At 38.7% G+C, this 13,384-nt stretch overlaps 1 protein-coding gene across 12 annotated transcripts in view; it reads left to right on the top strand.

The window, feature by feature from the left end:
* EYA1 (EYA transcriptional coactivator and phosphatase 1) overlaps positions 1 to 13,384 on the top strand; it is a 159,928-nt gene that overhangs the window by 97,822 nt on the left and 48,722 nt on the right. For all 12 annotated transcript variants that reach the window (XM_038128447.1, XM_038128446.1, XM_038128451.1 and 9 more), the window contains 2 exons: positions 3,388 to 3,470; positions 3,893 to 4,079. In XM_038128447.1, the coding sequence (XP_037984375.1) occupies positions 3,388 to 3,470; positions 3,893 to 4,079 (270 nt within the window). The remainder of the gene's footprint in view (positions 1 to 3,387; positions 3,471 to 3,892; positions 4,080 to 13,384) is intronic.

Here is a 13,384-nt window from a genome sequence, read left to right as displayed (position 1 = left end):
TCACCAAACAATAGTGGGGGGAGAAGCTGCCAACTTATGAAAATTGTAAGGAGAATTGCTGCCTGTGACTCCTTGCTAAGTTTATTCTAAGTTAATTCTGAATTTTTGTTTGTCACAAATTTATAATCTCAATAAGGGAGTGTGCATAGGGGAGAGGCTGAGAAGAGGACTCAGGCGGTTCTGCGACCCATCTCCCTCCCCACTGCCCTCTCTCCCCCCTCCCCCTTACTTCATTTAACGAGTGTGTTCCTTAAGCTGTTTTTCATATAAGTTGCTTCATAGATGTTGAAAGACCACTTACATGACTAATGGCTGAGGGAATGGGCCGTTGTTCCTATATTGGCAGATTTATAAGGATTGCACAGTGAGGATAAATGGAGTGGAGAAGGGCTGGGGAAAACAGCAAGGAAAGAACTCCATTTGCAAATGTCTTATTTGGGTCTCCTTTGATTCTAATAAAAAGCATGGCTTGTACCCTCCACTCGAGTACCCTGCCACTGGAAGGGTGCTAGACCTGTGATGAGCACTAGCATTGTTTTAGTTACCGAGGCTGTGATGATGGAGAAAAACTATCCCATTGGTTTGGGAATTCAACCATAAAAAAGTAAACGTTAAGGTATTTGGTTATTATTATACAGTATAAAAATATTGTGCTGGATGGCTAAGCAGTTACTAGGACAACAAGGGGGAGTTTGCCAAGGATTTTTAAACACTGTAAGCAAACGGAAGAAACCTTGAGCTTAAATAGCCCATCTGGCTGTCTAAGGCTTTCCCGAGAGAGCTGCACTAAACTTCTGCCACATACATTGTACCCTGATGATAGACACAGCCCATGGCAAGGAGACTGAGCTAGGAAAGCAAATGGGCTTCTGTGGCCAATACACGGGGGAGGACCTTATCCCGTGCCTGCGGCGGCACAGGGCGCGCCCCACACCTGGAGCGCGCCCTACTCCCAGCAGGGTCCGGCCACCTTCCGATGCTGACTGGGATTCCCAGCTTTAATGTGGGTCAGAGCTCTTTGCAAAATAGACCTTTGACCTGCAATTTACAGCTTTTATCACATTTTAAAGCTATGTAGCCAGCCAGCTTAGGGCAGTAAATCTTGTGTGTTTTGTAGTGATTCTTATTTTTGTGTTTGTTCAGCTAAGGCAGGATAGCGGCTCTATGCCATGTTATGGCTGAATATTTAAAAAACAATTTGCAAAATCATGAGTATTTTAAAAACAACTTCAGGCCTGTAGTTCTGGGTGGCCCACAGAGCTGTTTCTGAGAAACCTGCTTCATGTTTGTTACGGTCTAGGAGACCCTTACCCCTCCTCCATAGAAGCCAGTGCTGACCATGAGATGAAAGAGAGATCTGCATGTTAGTGTGTGTCTTTGTCTGAGAGGGAGAGATGCTGGCTGGCATGTAATTACTTTTCTCATTTGCTCTTGCAAATTATTTTCATAACTTTCTGAGGAAAGATAATATATTTCTCAAATAAAGTCTGGGGTTTTTTTCTACTTATAATTCTGAGAGGCCTTTTATAGATCTTTTTAGAGTGGCTCAAACTGTGCGCCTTTAAAACCTGGGTTTGAGTGTATTACTACATCTTCAAAAACTCTATAGAAATAAGAAGAGACACAGTGATTTATATTTTTCCAGCCAGAGAACTATTAGAAATAAAATATTATTTCAAATTGCAATTTAAAATATTTTTCAGCTGTATTTTGGCTTTCGTGTTTGCCACAATAAAAAAATAACATCTGTTTTCCAATTTTAAATTAAATTTAAAACAACATGTTTTTCTCATTAGTCTGTTTATCTGTACTATCTGCTAAACTTGGATGTCAACTCTTCTGCTGAAGTAATCTGATTTTAGTTCACAAGATTAGTAGCATCTATCAACAATCAGAGATTTTACACTAGTGGAAGATAGGAGATAAATGTTTATAATCATTTCATACATTAAGTTTAAGCTTCAACCTTTACTCCTACTGCTGTTGGACTTCTCATCTACTTCTTTGAGACTTAACTTATATGTGGTTTTAGTAACTTTTGCAGTTGAAAAATTTAAATATTTTTCCTTCTGACTTCTCATAGCTACAATATCTGTTCTGGGTTTTTGTTTAAGAAAAGTAAATAACTTTTTGAAGGACAAATAAAGTAGTAAGTTTGGACCCCTGCCTACATTCTGTCCTCTTTGGATTTGCAAGAAATGTTGCTTCTCCCAATGAGTCTTTTTGGGTTTGGTTGTTAATTGAGTTGTGTTGAGTACATCAGAGGATTGGTGTGTCTGTGTGTCTGACTCCCAGTTGGTTTTCATCCCTCCTTGTCTCCTTTGCTCACCTGAAAGTTTTACTCCCGAGGTCTCTGTATATCTTTGCACTGTGGCAGATTTTGGTGGTGAGGGAGGCTGTAAACAACCTGTGCACTTTAATAACCTGCACTGACTGGTGCTCTCCTGCTGGATGAGTTCAATAGGTTGCCTCATTACAGACTTTGTGGTGGCTTATGTAGCTTCACCCTGTGCATCCATATGTCTCAGCTGGTGGCTGTGTCACTCCTGGGTTACAGCCAGAGAGGGCAAGACAGCTGAAATGGGGGTTGCTGCCTTTTAGTGGAACAGCTTCTCAGGTTGGGTATTAAACGAGAGCCCCATCTGTCTATTTTTGGTGGCTCATGAAAGCGGCAGTAGGGAGATGAAGGCAGTAATTCAGTCTCTGGGCTAAATTCCATCTTGGGTCTCCCTTTTCAGAGAGGTACTTTTTTTCTCTTGTGTCATGCCCAGTACACTCTGTCAAAAGACGAAAAGTTTGCAGCCCAAGGCTGTCTCTGATCGATTAGTGAGTCCTAATGGCTTTGCAGTCAGACTGAGCTGTTTGGAGCAGGGAGTTATGGCTTTTGCTGCTCCTGTGAGGGGTTGAGGCTCAGGGAGGGGAGAGGACACAGTTCTCAAAGGTGGCAGGAGAAACAGAGCCACCAGGCTTTCATGAGGGGAGATGGTGTCTCTTGGGACAAGGCTTGCTCTTGTTGTTCAAGAAAAAAAAAAAAGAAAAAAGAAAAACAAAGAAAGAAGCAAAGAAACCCTCATTACTTCCACAGTGCTGGGTGTTATTCAGAGGGGCGTGATAGCTGAATTTTCAATCAGACCTGAGGTGGGTCCAAAATTCCAGTCTAAATTTCAAGGGGATTTTTTTATTGTAATAATGAAACACAGAGTTCTTACACAGAGTGTAACAACTATGAATTATCACTTTCTAAGTATTAACATGTTATAGAGCTGAATTGGTCAACATATGGGAAATATTACAAATATGCCACAATGTTATGATATAATTGTGTGATAGAAGTTATTTTCCAATACTTTGTTTTAGTAATTCACATAATTTTTCCTTTCTTTTCAGGCAGCAGTTTTACAACATCATCAGGAATATATGCAGGAAATAATTCACTCACAAATTCTACTGGATTTAATAGTTCACAGCAGGTAAATTTGTAAATAGGAGTTCAGCAAACTTTGGCAAACTTAAAATTCTCATCTGCGGAAAAAAAATTCTCATCTGTAGCTCTTAAATAGCTTGCTAAAAGAAATTGTCATCTTTTAAGTTAAACTAAAGTTTATAAATGTTTTTCTTCAATCTGTCAGCTTAGAATTAATTGTCAGAGGTTGATGTTCTTATTCACACATCTTCAGCAGTGTGTCTAATAAACTGCTTGTATGAGAAGACATACTAAATTATGTGTAATTTAGATTTCATTTTACTGCCTCACAGCTTTAGGTCCTACAGCATCCAGTCCAGGAAGCATACGTGCTCAAAGTCTGACATGTGTTTGTAGTTATGTTTTGGAATTTATACTAAAAAGTAGCAAAACTTTGATGGACTACTCAGTTGCTTTTTTGTCTTGCAGGAATACCCCTCTTATCCCAGTTTTGGCCAGGGCCAATATGCACAGTATTATAATAGCACACCGTACCCTTCACATTACATGCCAAACAGCAACACCAGCCCTACGACACCCTCCACAAATGCAACATACCAGCTTCAAGAACCACCATCTGGCATCACCAGTCAAGCAGTTACAGATCCTGCAGCAGGTAATTACATGGATTTTATGGTCCCTATGAGGCACGTTTTTGTAAGTTGAAAGGGGATTGAATTGGATTTTTTTGTGTGTAGTTGTTGATTCTTTTTTATTATTATTTCTTAATCCTGAGCCTGTGGCATACCTTGGACAGATTTTAACAGAAAATAGACTAAAGAAAAAAGAGGATCAGTAACAGTTTTAAAGCTTATCTGGAAGACAAGTTGTTTGTATTTATTTGTAAAGTGTGTTAAAAATTGCAGGGTATGGATAAGTCTTTACAGTGAACAAGAACCTGCTGCTTTTAAGCTCTGTATTCATTAAGATAAACCCCTTTGATTTTTCTTAAATAAAACTGAAATCAAGAGGCCTTCAAACCATAACCCAAGTGTCTACTTGAAAGAGAGTTTTGAGTTCTTTATTTCAGAGGACATAATAATGCTTGCAATGGAGAATTGAAATTACACAAGTGTTTCCATTTTAAGAAAAGATTTTCAGTGGCTTATTCTTTTTCCCAGTCATTTTACCTTTCTTGGTGGAATTTGGCAGTCCTTTACTAGTTGAGATACTTTTTAAACATTTATGCCAAACTACTCCAGCTGTTTTTGGAAATGAGGAGTGAAAAATACTTTTCTCATTATTAAAAAAAAAGGTGAAAACCATCTTTTTAACAGATCAAGCTTGTCAGTCATTATTAGATGGCAGAAGTATGAAGTCTGTCAGAGAGAAAGTCCAAGGTTGCAGATGTGTTTCCTAGTAATGCAGGAAGAAGCAGTTATGATTTGGCAGTGGTATCAGGTGGTCTTGTTTCAGACTTCTTTGGGATGAGGTTGGTTTTAGTTCTCTTGAAGCACTTGATGGGACTGATCCATGTGCAGTGCTAAATTTTACTATAATTTTCAAGGCCTCTGTTGCTTTTCTGCATGAGTGTGCCCCTGAAGAAAATATCATCCAGTGTTGTCTTTTTTTGAGACATTTGCTGCAAGTCGGGAAGAAAACACAGCTGGTGTATGCATTTATATACACAAGGTCGTGTGTGTGCACTGTATTTGAGAAAGGAATCTTTCTAAATATGTGACTGCTTATTGGGGTCTGTGGCATTGAGATATGGATGCATATTGATGTCTGTGTAATTATCCTGCTTTTCACTTTTCAGAATTTTTTTGCTTTTGTTTTCTTGTGATTTTGTTTGCTTTTCTTTTTAAGTTGGAAGCATTTAAGTTCCTCTCAGCCCAAAACCCTACACTGATGAAGTTTCAGCTGTTATCGAGATACTAAAATTCAATCATTGCATCATCTGTGTCTTGATCTTTTGCAAAATCTTTGCATGTATTTTTCTAAAGTCATTGATCTTTACTATAGCATTTACTTCTTAAAAGCTACAGTAAATGTGCATATGAAGAGAGGAGGTATATTTTTCTCAAGCTCAAACTTAGTGATTTAAAGGCTGTCCTCCTAGTTAAATAGTTTTCTGTGCACTATAAGCCTGAGCAGAGCTTTTCTCAGTTTCTTTTTAAGAAGTCTTTCTTTTCTCCCTCACATCTTCCATATTCTTGTTATGACAGTTTTGTCTAAAAATTTGAAAGAATTTGGTGAGCTTTCTCGTGGATGAGTTCTGCACCTAATGCTTCTTCTAATTTTTTATTTCGTGTATTGAAAGCTGTACATCCATGGATGCTCTACCACTGATTGCTTAGCCCTTTCTTAGACATGTGCACACCTCCTCTGGCATTGCTGGGGCTTCCATTTCTTTTCCCAAGATATTTATTACTGATTTAACAGTTCTGAAAATGTTCCTCCCAGCAGTTTGCAAATAACAACTCTTAACGTAGCTATGGGGTTATTGTGGGCTGGTTGTCTCTACCAGAGGCAGAGGCACATGTAGGAAAGTACCTGCTGTGGACCACTCTATTAGAAGGAGCTGATAAAAGTCATTACCATCAATGTGGTTGCAATCAGCAGAAGGTATAGGGCGAAATTTCTCCGTATTTCTTTGTGCAGTTTTTTTCTTTATGCAGTTAGGTTAGCATCAAGCCCATTTAGGCTCCTTCTGTATTGCCAGGAGAGAGATGATCACTTCTAATTAGAGCTCAGTTTGACAACAGTCTAATCCTGAGATGCCAAAGCCTCTCCAGTGGTATGAAAGCAGTTTTAAAGTGGCTGACATACCAGTGCTGCCTTCCTAAGGAGAAATTAGGCAAGAATCTTTTGCTGCCTCACCTTCAATGCTGGTAGAAAGGAAGGAAGGAGCCATCAGTGAATCCAGTGCTGTGCTTGCCATTTCTCCTTGGACACTGTAAATGGTTGTGCTTTTGTTCTTGTTGAGGTTTATTGCTAACCCTCAGCTGAGCTCATACACGGTCTGCTTGGAGGACAAAGCAAGGCTGGCCTCAAAGAAAAGAGGGATCACCGTGTAGGAAGGGAATGCAGGTGGAGTGAGGACTAGTAGAAGGCATATTCAACAGAAGGAAATTCATAGTTGGGTCAAAAACACAGAACAAAAGAGCAAATTAAACAGATTTTTATTACAAGTAGTAAAATTTCTGTAGGCTGTTTTGCCACATCTGCTCAAGTTAGGCTGCTGATTCTTTACCACAACCGGAATGCTTCATATGAGGGGTGGTGAGGAGCAGTGCAGAGCCATCACATTTTGTAGGATGGGCTCCAGCTGCTGAATTGCAGCTGTCTATCCTTAGACATCTTCTATATTTTAAAAAAACATGTAATCTGTGTGGTTATGAACTATGCCAGGACAAGCACAGAACAGCCTTCAGACTTTACAGAGGCACCAGAGTAATTTGACAGACATAGGTGGTTTCTATGAATTTGGGCCAATAAGTGAAACAGAAGAGTCTGGTAAGAAAAATGCAAAAGGGAGAAAGTAATTATGTGCTCTTGTGACATTTTTAGTAGAGTTTTGCTGACTCAGAAATCTCAGATAATTTCACTTGAAATATGTTTAATTCCTTGTCCAAATATAAAATAATCCTTTTATGATTTGCCTCAGTTCCTAGTTAAATTTGAAAGTTTTTGCCATGCAATCCGGAACATGCAGGGATTCTTGCAGAAAAACCTGAGATTTTCCATGCTCAGTGTTTGTTCTTTCTCTTCGCTCTCAGGATTTGAAACTTTCTTGTACCATAGTCAGGATAAAATCCTTCATTGCCCAGATGGTTATAGTCTTTGTATCCATAAATCAGATATACCAATTAATGTTATTTTCTTGTGAACAAAAACCTGCATTTTTCTTAGTGATGTAATCAGAAAGTTGCTGATTTTTTTGTCTAAGCTGTATTATCTCAGAGAAGTAATAAGAATTAAAATTATGACATAGAAGTAGATCAATGAGCAAATATTTGTTCTCCCTTCCAACATTTAAATTCATTGAAATAGGTTGAGAGTGAACAAATGCAGTATTTCTTTATGTTTCATATAGGTAAGCTGTGTAGCCCTTTGCTACAGGATGTTGTGGATGCAAAAAGTTTATGCCAGTTCAAGCATAACTTTGACAAGCTCAAATATTAAATTTACAGAGACAACAAGAAATTCTTGATGCACAAGATCACTGGAGACTGGGGATGAATTAGTGCTGTATGGATGTCTGTCCTTTTTATGCTTTCTTACTCAGTTTCCAGCTGTTTGCTGGTGTGGAAGCTTACCCTGGAGAGATGGAGTTATGCTCCCATCCACTATGCCTACCCTGATGCTCAAAAATTCTTAGTGTAACATTCATAACATTTTTTCTAGGAGTTAATATAGAAAAAACTACCTTTTCTAAAGCCATAATAATTTTCTCTTGCAATATTTCAACTCCATCATCACAAATGGTAATAAAATGGTCTTGATTTGTGCAATATTTTTTTTCATCCAGTCAGGAAGGCTGAATTTATCCTTCTATTTCATATGCTGATGTATTTATAATTTATTAAACAGTGTTTCTCACAAGAGAGACTTGCATTGTTCCTGAGATTCAATCTCTTTCATTTTTCTTGGTTTCTGTAATAAGTGTGTTTAATATATTACTGGAAGGTTTGGGGTTTTTTTCATATTACTCACATACTTCACAATGTAGATTAAAAACCTCACAAGGGCTGTGCCAGCCAGCAAAACTTGGTCTCAGACATGGGCCACTATTTTGCTCTTAAAGACTAAAGTTCTTTTTCCTTGAGTACTAAATCATCTTTAGTATTACAAAACGGAAAGCAACTTTTAGTTTCTTCTTATCATGTTTCATAAAAATAAATTAGAGACAGTAAAGTGAAAAAGGGTAAATAGTTTATATAGACAACTTTTCTTTCCTGTATGGAAAGAAATGCAGCTATATTTGCAGTACATTTCTGGTATTCTAGTGTTTGTTCTTTTTCATAAATATAAATTAAGAGTAAATTTAGAGGATATATTATACAAAGAAGGAAAATCACAGAAAATTCTGTAAAAACAAAAATTAAATTGGATACAATGAAGAATGACGAAGTGCAGTACTGGTTTTGCTTTTCTCATAATGATTATTCTCCTCAGATGCTTATCTTTGGTTTTGGTGGGATTAAAAGTAACAATGATTTCAAATTGTTTGAAAACTTAACCAATGAATAATGAAGAAATAACTAGCAAGGATTCGGGGACTTCTGGCCCATTATGGACTGCTTCATGTTTTTTCTTCAATAAAGAATTCTGATGGACAAAAATCTGGACCACTGTCAGTTGTGGTGATATATAGTTTATAAATACTATTGTATGTTATATTTTGTCATTATTTTAAATATGCAATCCTAAATCAAAACCTCAACCAGGCTTTGAAATAAATAGTCATTTTCACCACTATTTTTAACAGACTGTTGAGAGCTTCTGTCAAGTTTATAACAGCATGCTCTTGATTCTCAATATACAAACATTAAATTTGTTTTTCAAGTGAAGATTTTGACATTTTGTCAAAACAGCACTAGAGATATACTTCTGTGATCCTGCCAGCAGGCATTATTGTATTTCTTGCAATATTTACTTAGTGCTTTTACTTACTGCTAATACAGTACTATTTTTTTAGAGACAAGTAAAAAGAACATCAACAAATACACTTGATTCTGCTGCATTGTTCAATCCTGGTCCAGTTGTATGCAAGTAGAAGTTTGTATAGGTGCTCATGGAATTTGTGTTTAGTTTTATTTATGCAAAAGGAAACTTTAATTATGCAAAAGTAAGAAAATCATAGTGTGAGACTGACATATTCAAATTACTTGAATCTTGTATTTTTATTCTGGTACACAGGGGTGGAAATAATACTGGCAAAATGAAGTATAAGATTTAAGGGAAAGCCATTAATCTGGGCACAATCTAAATGGAAAATTTTTTGTACATAGGTACCTGTAGAGACATTTGACTGTACTACCTACTCACCTCATCCATGTAATTTACATTGTGACATGAGATATGATTACTTTGATAATGTATGTTTACTCTTTTTTGCATAACCTTTCAGTGTAGTAGGGAAAAAGTCTGATAAAATTTGCAATGTCTTTGTCAACAGCAAAAGCTCTACCCACACACACACCAGCTGGATTTACCTAGAGACACACTTGATTTTGGGCTTTCTGGCATAGCTAGTTTGCCCCAGATTTGACACTGAACACTATTGCTGCACATCGAAATCAACAGTAAGAAAATGCAGCAATTACTATGGGGGGATTTTCATAACAAACAGAAATGAATTACAGAATATGGTGTTGCAAGTGCTGTCTCTGCAGCTGCACTGTCTTCTCATAAATAATCAAGGCATTTTTATTTTTGAGATGATGGAAAATTGTCCTGTGTGACAAAACCATCAACACTGCCCAGAGAGATGTATAAATGGAAGTATAAGCTGATGAACTCTTATGTCAAGTTGTAGTGTTATGGTGCCTTGAAGCATAGAGGAAAGTCTGATACAGTATGGTTCATCTATTCTGGTTAAGCCAGAATGTAAACATATTTCATTCCTCACAGTTATGTTTTTGTCAGGCTTGATGTCATTGTATGCTACAGGGGTTGCTACCAGGTCAGAAGCAGGGGAGTGCCACTCACACCTGGAAAACAAGATATTTATAGAACCTGGGCTTAAAACATTTTTGGTTGTTTTGTTGTTGTATTTTTTTTTTTTCTGGCAGACTGTAGAAGTCAAGAGTGGGTCTTTTACACTTATCCAAGGTTCAGAAGAAGGTGAAGCAGAAGTAAGCTATTTAGTGTCTGCCTGGAGAAAAGTACAGAGAGTTGCTGTAGCAGGGAGATCTAAAATGATGTGTATGTCCATGGATGATGAAGAATAACTGTTGCTACAGTTGTTATTAATACAAATTTGTATTAACTGTTGCTATTAATACAAATTTGTGAAGGCATTGCAACATGGAGCCACTGCACTGGCAGTCTAGACTGATGGATCCACCAGGCTGTATCCTGCCTGCTGCAGGGGCCATCAGCAGGCACCTCAGGAGCATCAAGGACAGGCTAGGCTTGTGTAAGATTTGCCTTAAGCACTTTTCTAGGTCCCAGATATTTTTGTCTCGGGGGATTTCCAGGCCTGATATTGTTTGTGTGTTTAGGGTGTGCTTGCATTAGCATTTTAATTTTGATGTGTGTGTTTTAATTTTTTGGTGTGAAGCTTTGGCTCAGCAAAGCAGTCCTAGGGCACCCAAGTGGAGCGCTTCCAGTCAAAGCTAACCTGGAAGGTGTCCTCCAGAACAGCTCCTAATTGCTTCAGCCCCTACTGAGGGTGCCCAGGAGATCAGATCAGAATGCACTTGCACTGAAATAACCTCTCAGAAACAGCCAGCAGAACCTGATGTCATTGCCACCACTTGCCTGATCCCACAGATCCAACTTGCTAATGTGGTGCAGCTGTAGCACCCCTGAATGCTTCACTTCCAGGGATGTCTTCAGGCCCCTCCTGAATGCATGTAATATTTTGGGAGGCTGGCATGGGGTTGGTTTTTTTTTTTTTGCAAAATGTGTACAAATCTCGTAGCTTTCGTCTGAACTCCTTGTACTTGACCAGGCTGCTGCCAGCTCCCTTTGGTGATCTTGCTTTTGTGTTGGACAGGCAATGTATCTGACCCTCACCCTCTTCTCTGCTCATGATTATGTGGAGAGCAGGGTATTCTCCTGCACTTTCTTGGGTTTGTGATGCTCAAGGACAGGATAAAATTGAATTCAGTGCTTTAGAAAAATCATCATTTCACTTGGCTAGTATTAAAGTATGTCTGGTACCATGAAGTCAGCTGAAGTTGAACAAATTAACCTTCTCTTAGCAATGATTATAGAATAATGAGCATAGTAATAACATGATTTGTGGCTATGTAAATTGACTTCAGCAAGTCTTTTGATGCCCCTGGCAGTTAAATCTTTTCGCTTAACAATTTTAAAAGCAAGCTAGGCTAAGACAGTTTGGCAGGAATTACAGCAGAAGGATAAAAAGCTGTTTAGGAAATCATGTCCAGAGAGAAGTCAGAGAGAGCTCACTGTTAAAACAGAGGGATGGCAACAGCAGCATTCCTCAGTGTCTGCCTTGTCCTAGCACCAGACCACATTTTCATTAATCATTATGTGACGGAACAGAATGTGTTTGCCTATTAAATATGTAGATGACACCATGCTGAGAGGGGCTGTGAGGCCTTTGGAGACGGGATGAGAACTCAAAAAATGGAGATGTGATCTGAATAGGAGCAGGTGTGAGGTATACATTTAGGCAGGAATGATGAACTGCACAAATGTGGAATGGGGAATGTTGGCAGCTTCTTCCAGGCTCTACCTTTCCCTGCAGACTGCTCTCAGTACTCCAGATATTAGTGGCACACAGAGTACCCTCAGCCACTGTTGTTTTTTTCTCTCCAGAATTTGTCAGGGCTGGGCTTGTTGAGGCTCAGGGCTCAGGTGGACACTGAATTCTTTAACTGGCTTTCCTTATGAGGCCCTGAGAGCAACCATTGGACACTGAGCTGGTGACACAGCCATGCACACAGAAGCTTTCCTTCACATACATGGAAAAAGTTTCTTGCACACAATGTCATGTTTTCCCCCACTGGTGACTGCTGTCTGTCACTCTGTTTGTAACACTGATCTCCTCAGCAGGCTCAGAAGCTGCAGCTATTGGCAATTTTGCTTGTTCAGTCATGTGCAGGATTTGGCCAAGTCTTCAAGAAACAACCAGTTCAATGTCTCTTCTTCCTCAGAGGACAATCTAGGAATGCCCAAGCTAATATTTATGGAAATACTGTAGAAAATGCAAATTTTTTTCTGGCCAAGTGGTGTCCAGGGGAGGGTAGCCTGCAGAACATCCAGGAAGTCAAGCTTTGCTTGACTTTGCTTTGCATTACTTTGTCCAGTTTGGTGAGACTGTAGAGAATGAGAATCAGAGCCTAGCAAAGAAGATTGACAGGGAAGGGGTAATCTAACAACAAAGGGATCTGTGAACAGTCTTCAAGTGCATGCAGATACAATGAAGGGAATAATTTTTCCCCCACTTTCACAGATTAAACTTCTACTGCTGTAATGAATGCTGAAGTTGTATGTTCTGATGATGCAGCTGTCCAAGCAGCAGAGATTTCCTGGAGAGATCCGTAAGAGCAGGACAGACAAATTTTCTTGGGAATGATGGAAGTACAGCGGTCCCAAGAAGGGGTCCTGAGGCAGGGTTGGGAGTCTCTGTGTCAGGTGAGAGTCTGGTGCATCCAGACACATTACCTGTGAATGGGAAATGGAAATGAACCTCCACCCAAACTTGCAGCCCTGTGTTTGAAATTTTGAATGAAGCTTTCATAAGTGAAAGATGTTTGCAAAGATGGAGAGCTGGATGCCTCTTACAGACAGACTTTCTTCCCTGCCCCCACCATGCTCTGCTCACTCATTTAGATTTTCTTGTTTGTTTATTTGTCATGGAGTTTTGTTTATACTCTTTCCATCTTACCTGTTCCCTACTTGTTTTAGCATTACTCCAGCGAGTTTAGTTCTTGAAACATTTAGGCATAACATGTCTATAAGAAAAAATTCTAAAACTGGGAACTAAAGGCACACTCCTAAAAACAGTGTCAGAGACCAAAAGCAGCTGTAATTTAAATTAGTCAATAGAAAAAGCAAATTTTCATTACAGCTAAGTTTTGAACATTGGCCAGCATACCTGTTGAAGAAATTTTGGTCTGTTTATTTTATGGGGTTTTAGTGTGGGTCAAATGTTTTCAGAAGATTCTGTAGTTAACTTTGAGTTACACCTTAACTTGTTCTGCTTTGTTCGATGTAGCCTGAAATATTTAGGTAAATATATAAGGTGAAATACATAAGCTATGCTAATTCTCAGTA

Source organism: Motacilla alba, chromosome 2 (assembly GCF_015832195.1).
Source record: "Motacilla alba alba isolate MOTALB_02 chromosome 2, Motacilla_alba_V1.0_pri, whole genome shotgun sequence".
Classification (NCBI taxonomy): Eukaryota; Metazoa; Chordata; class Aves; order Passeriformes; family Motacillidae; genus Motacilla; species Motacilla alba.
This window is presented reverse-complemented; position numbering and strand designations above follow the sequence as displayed.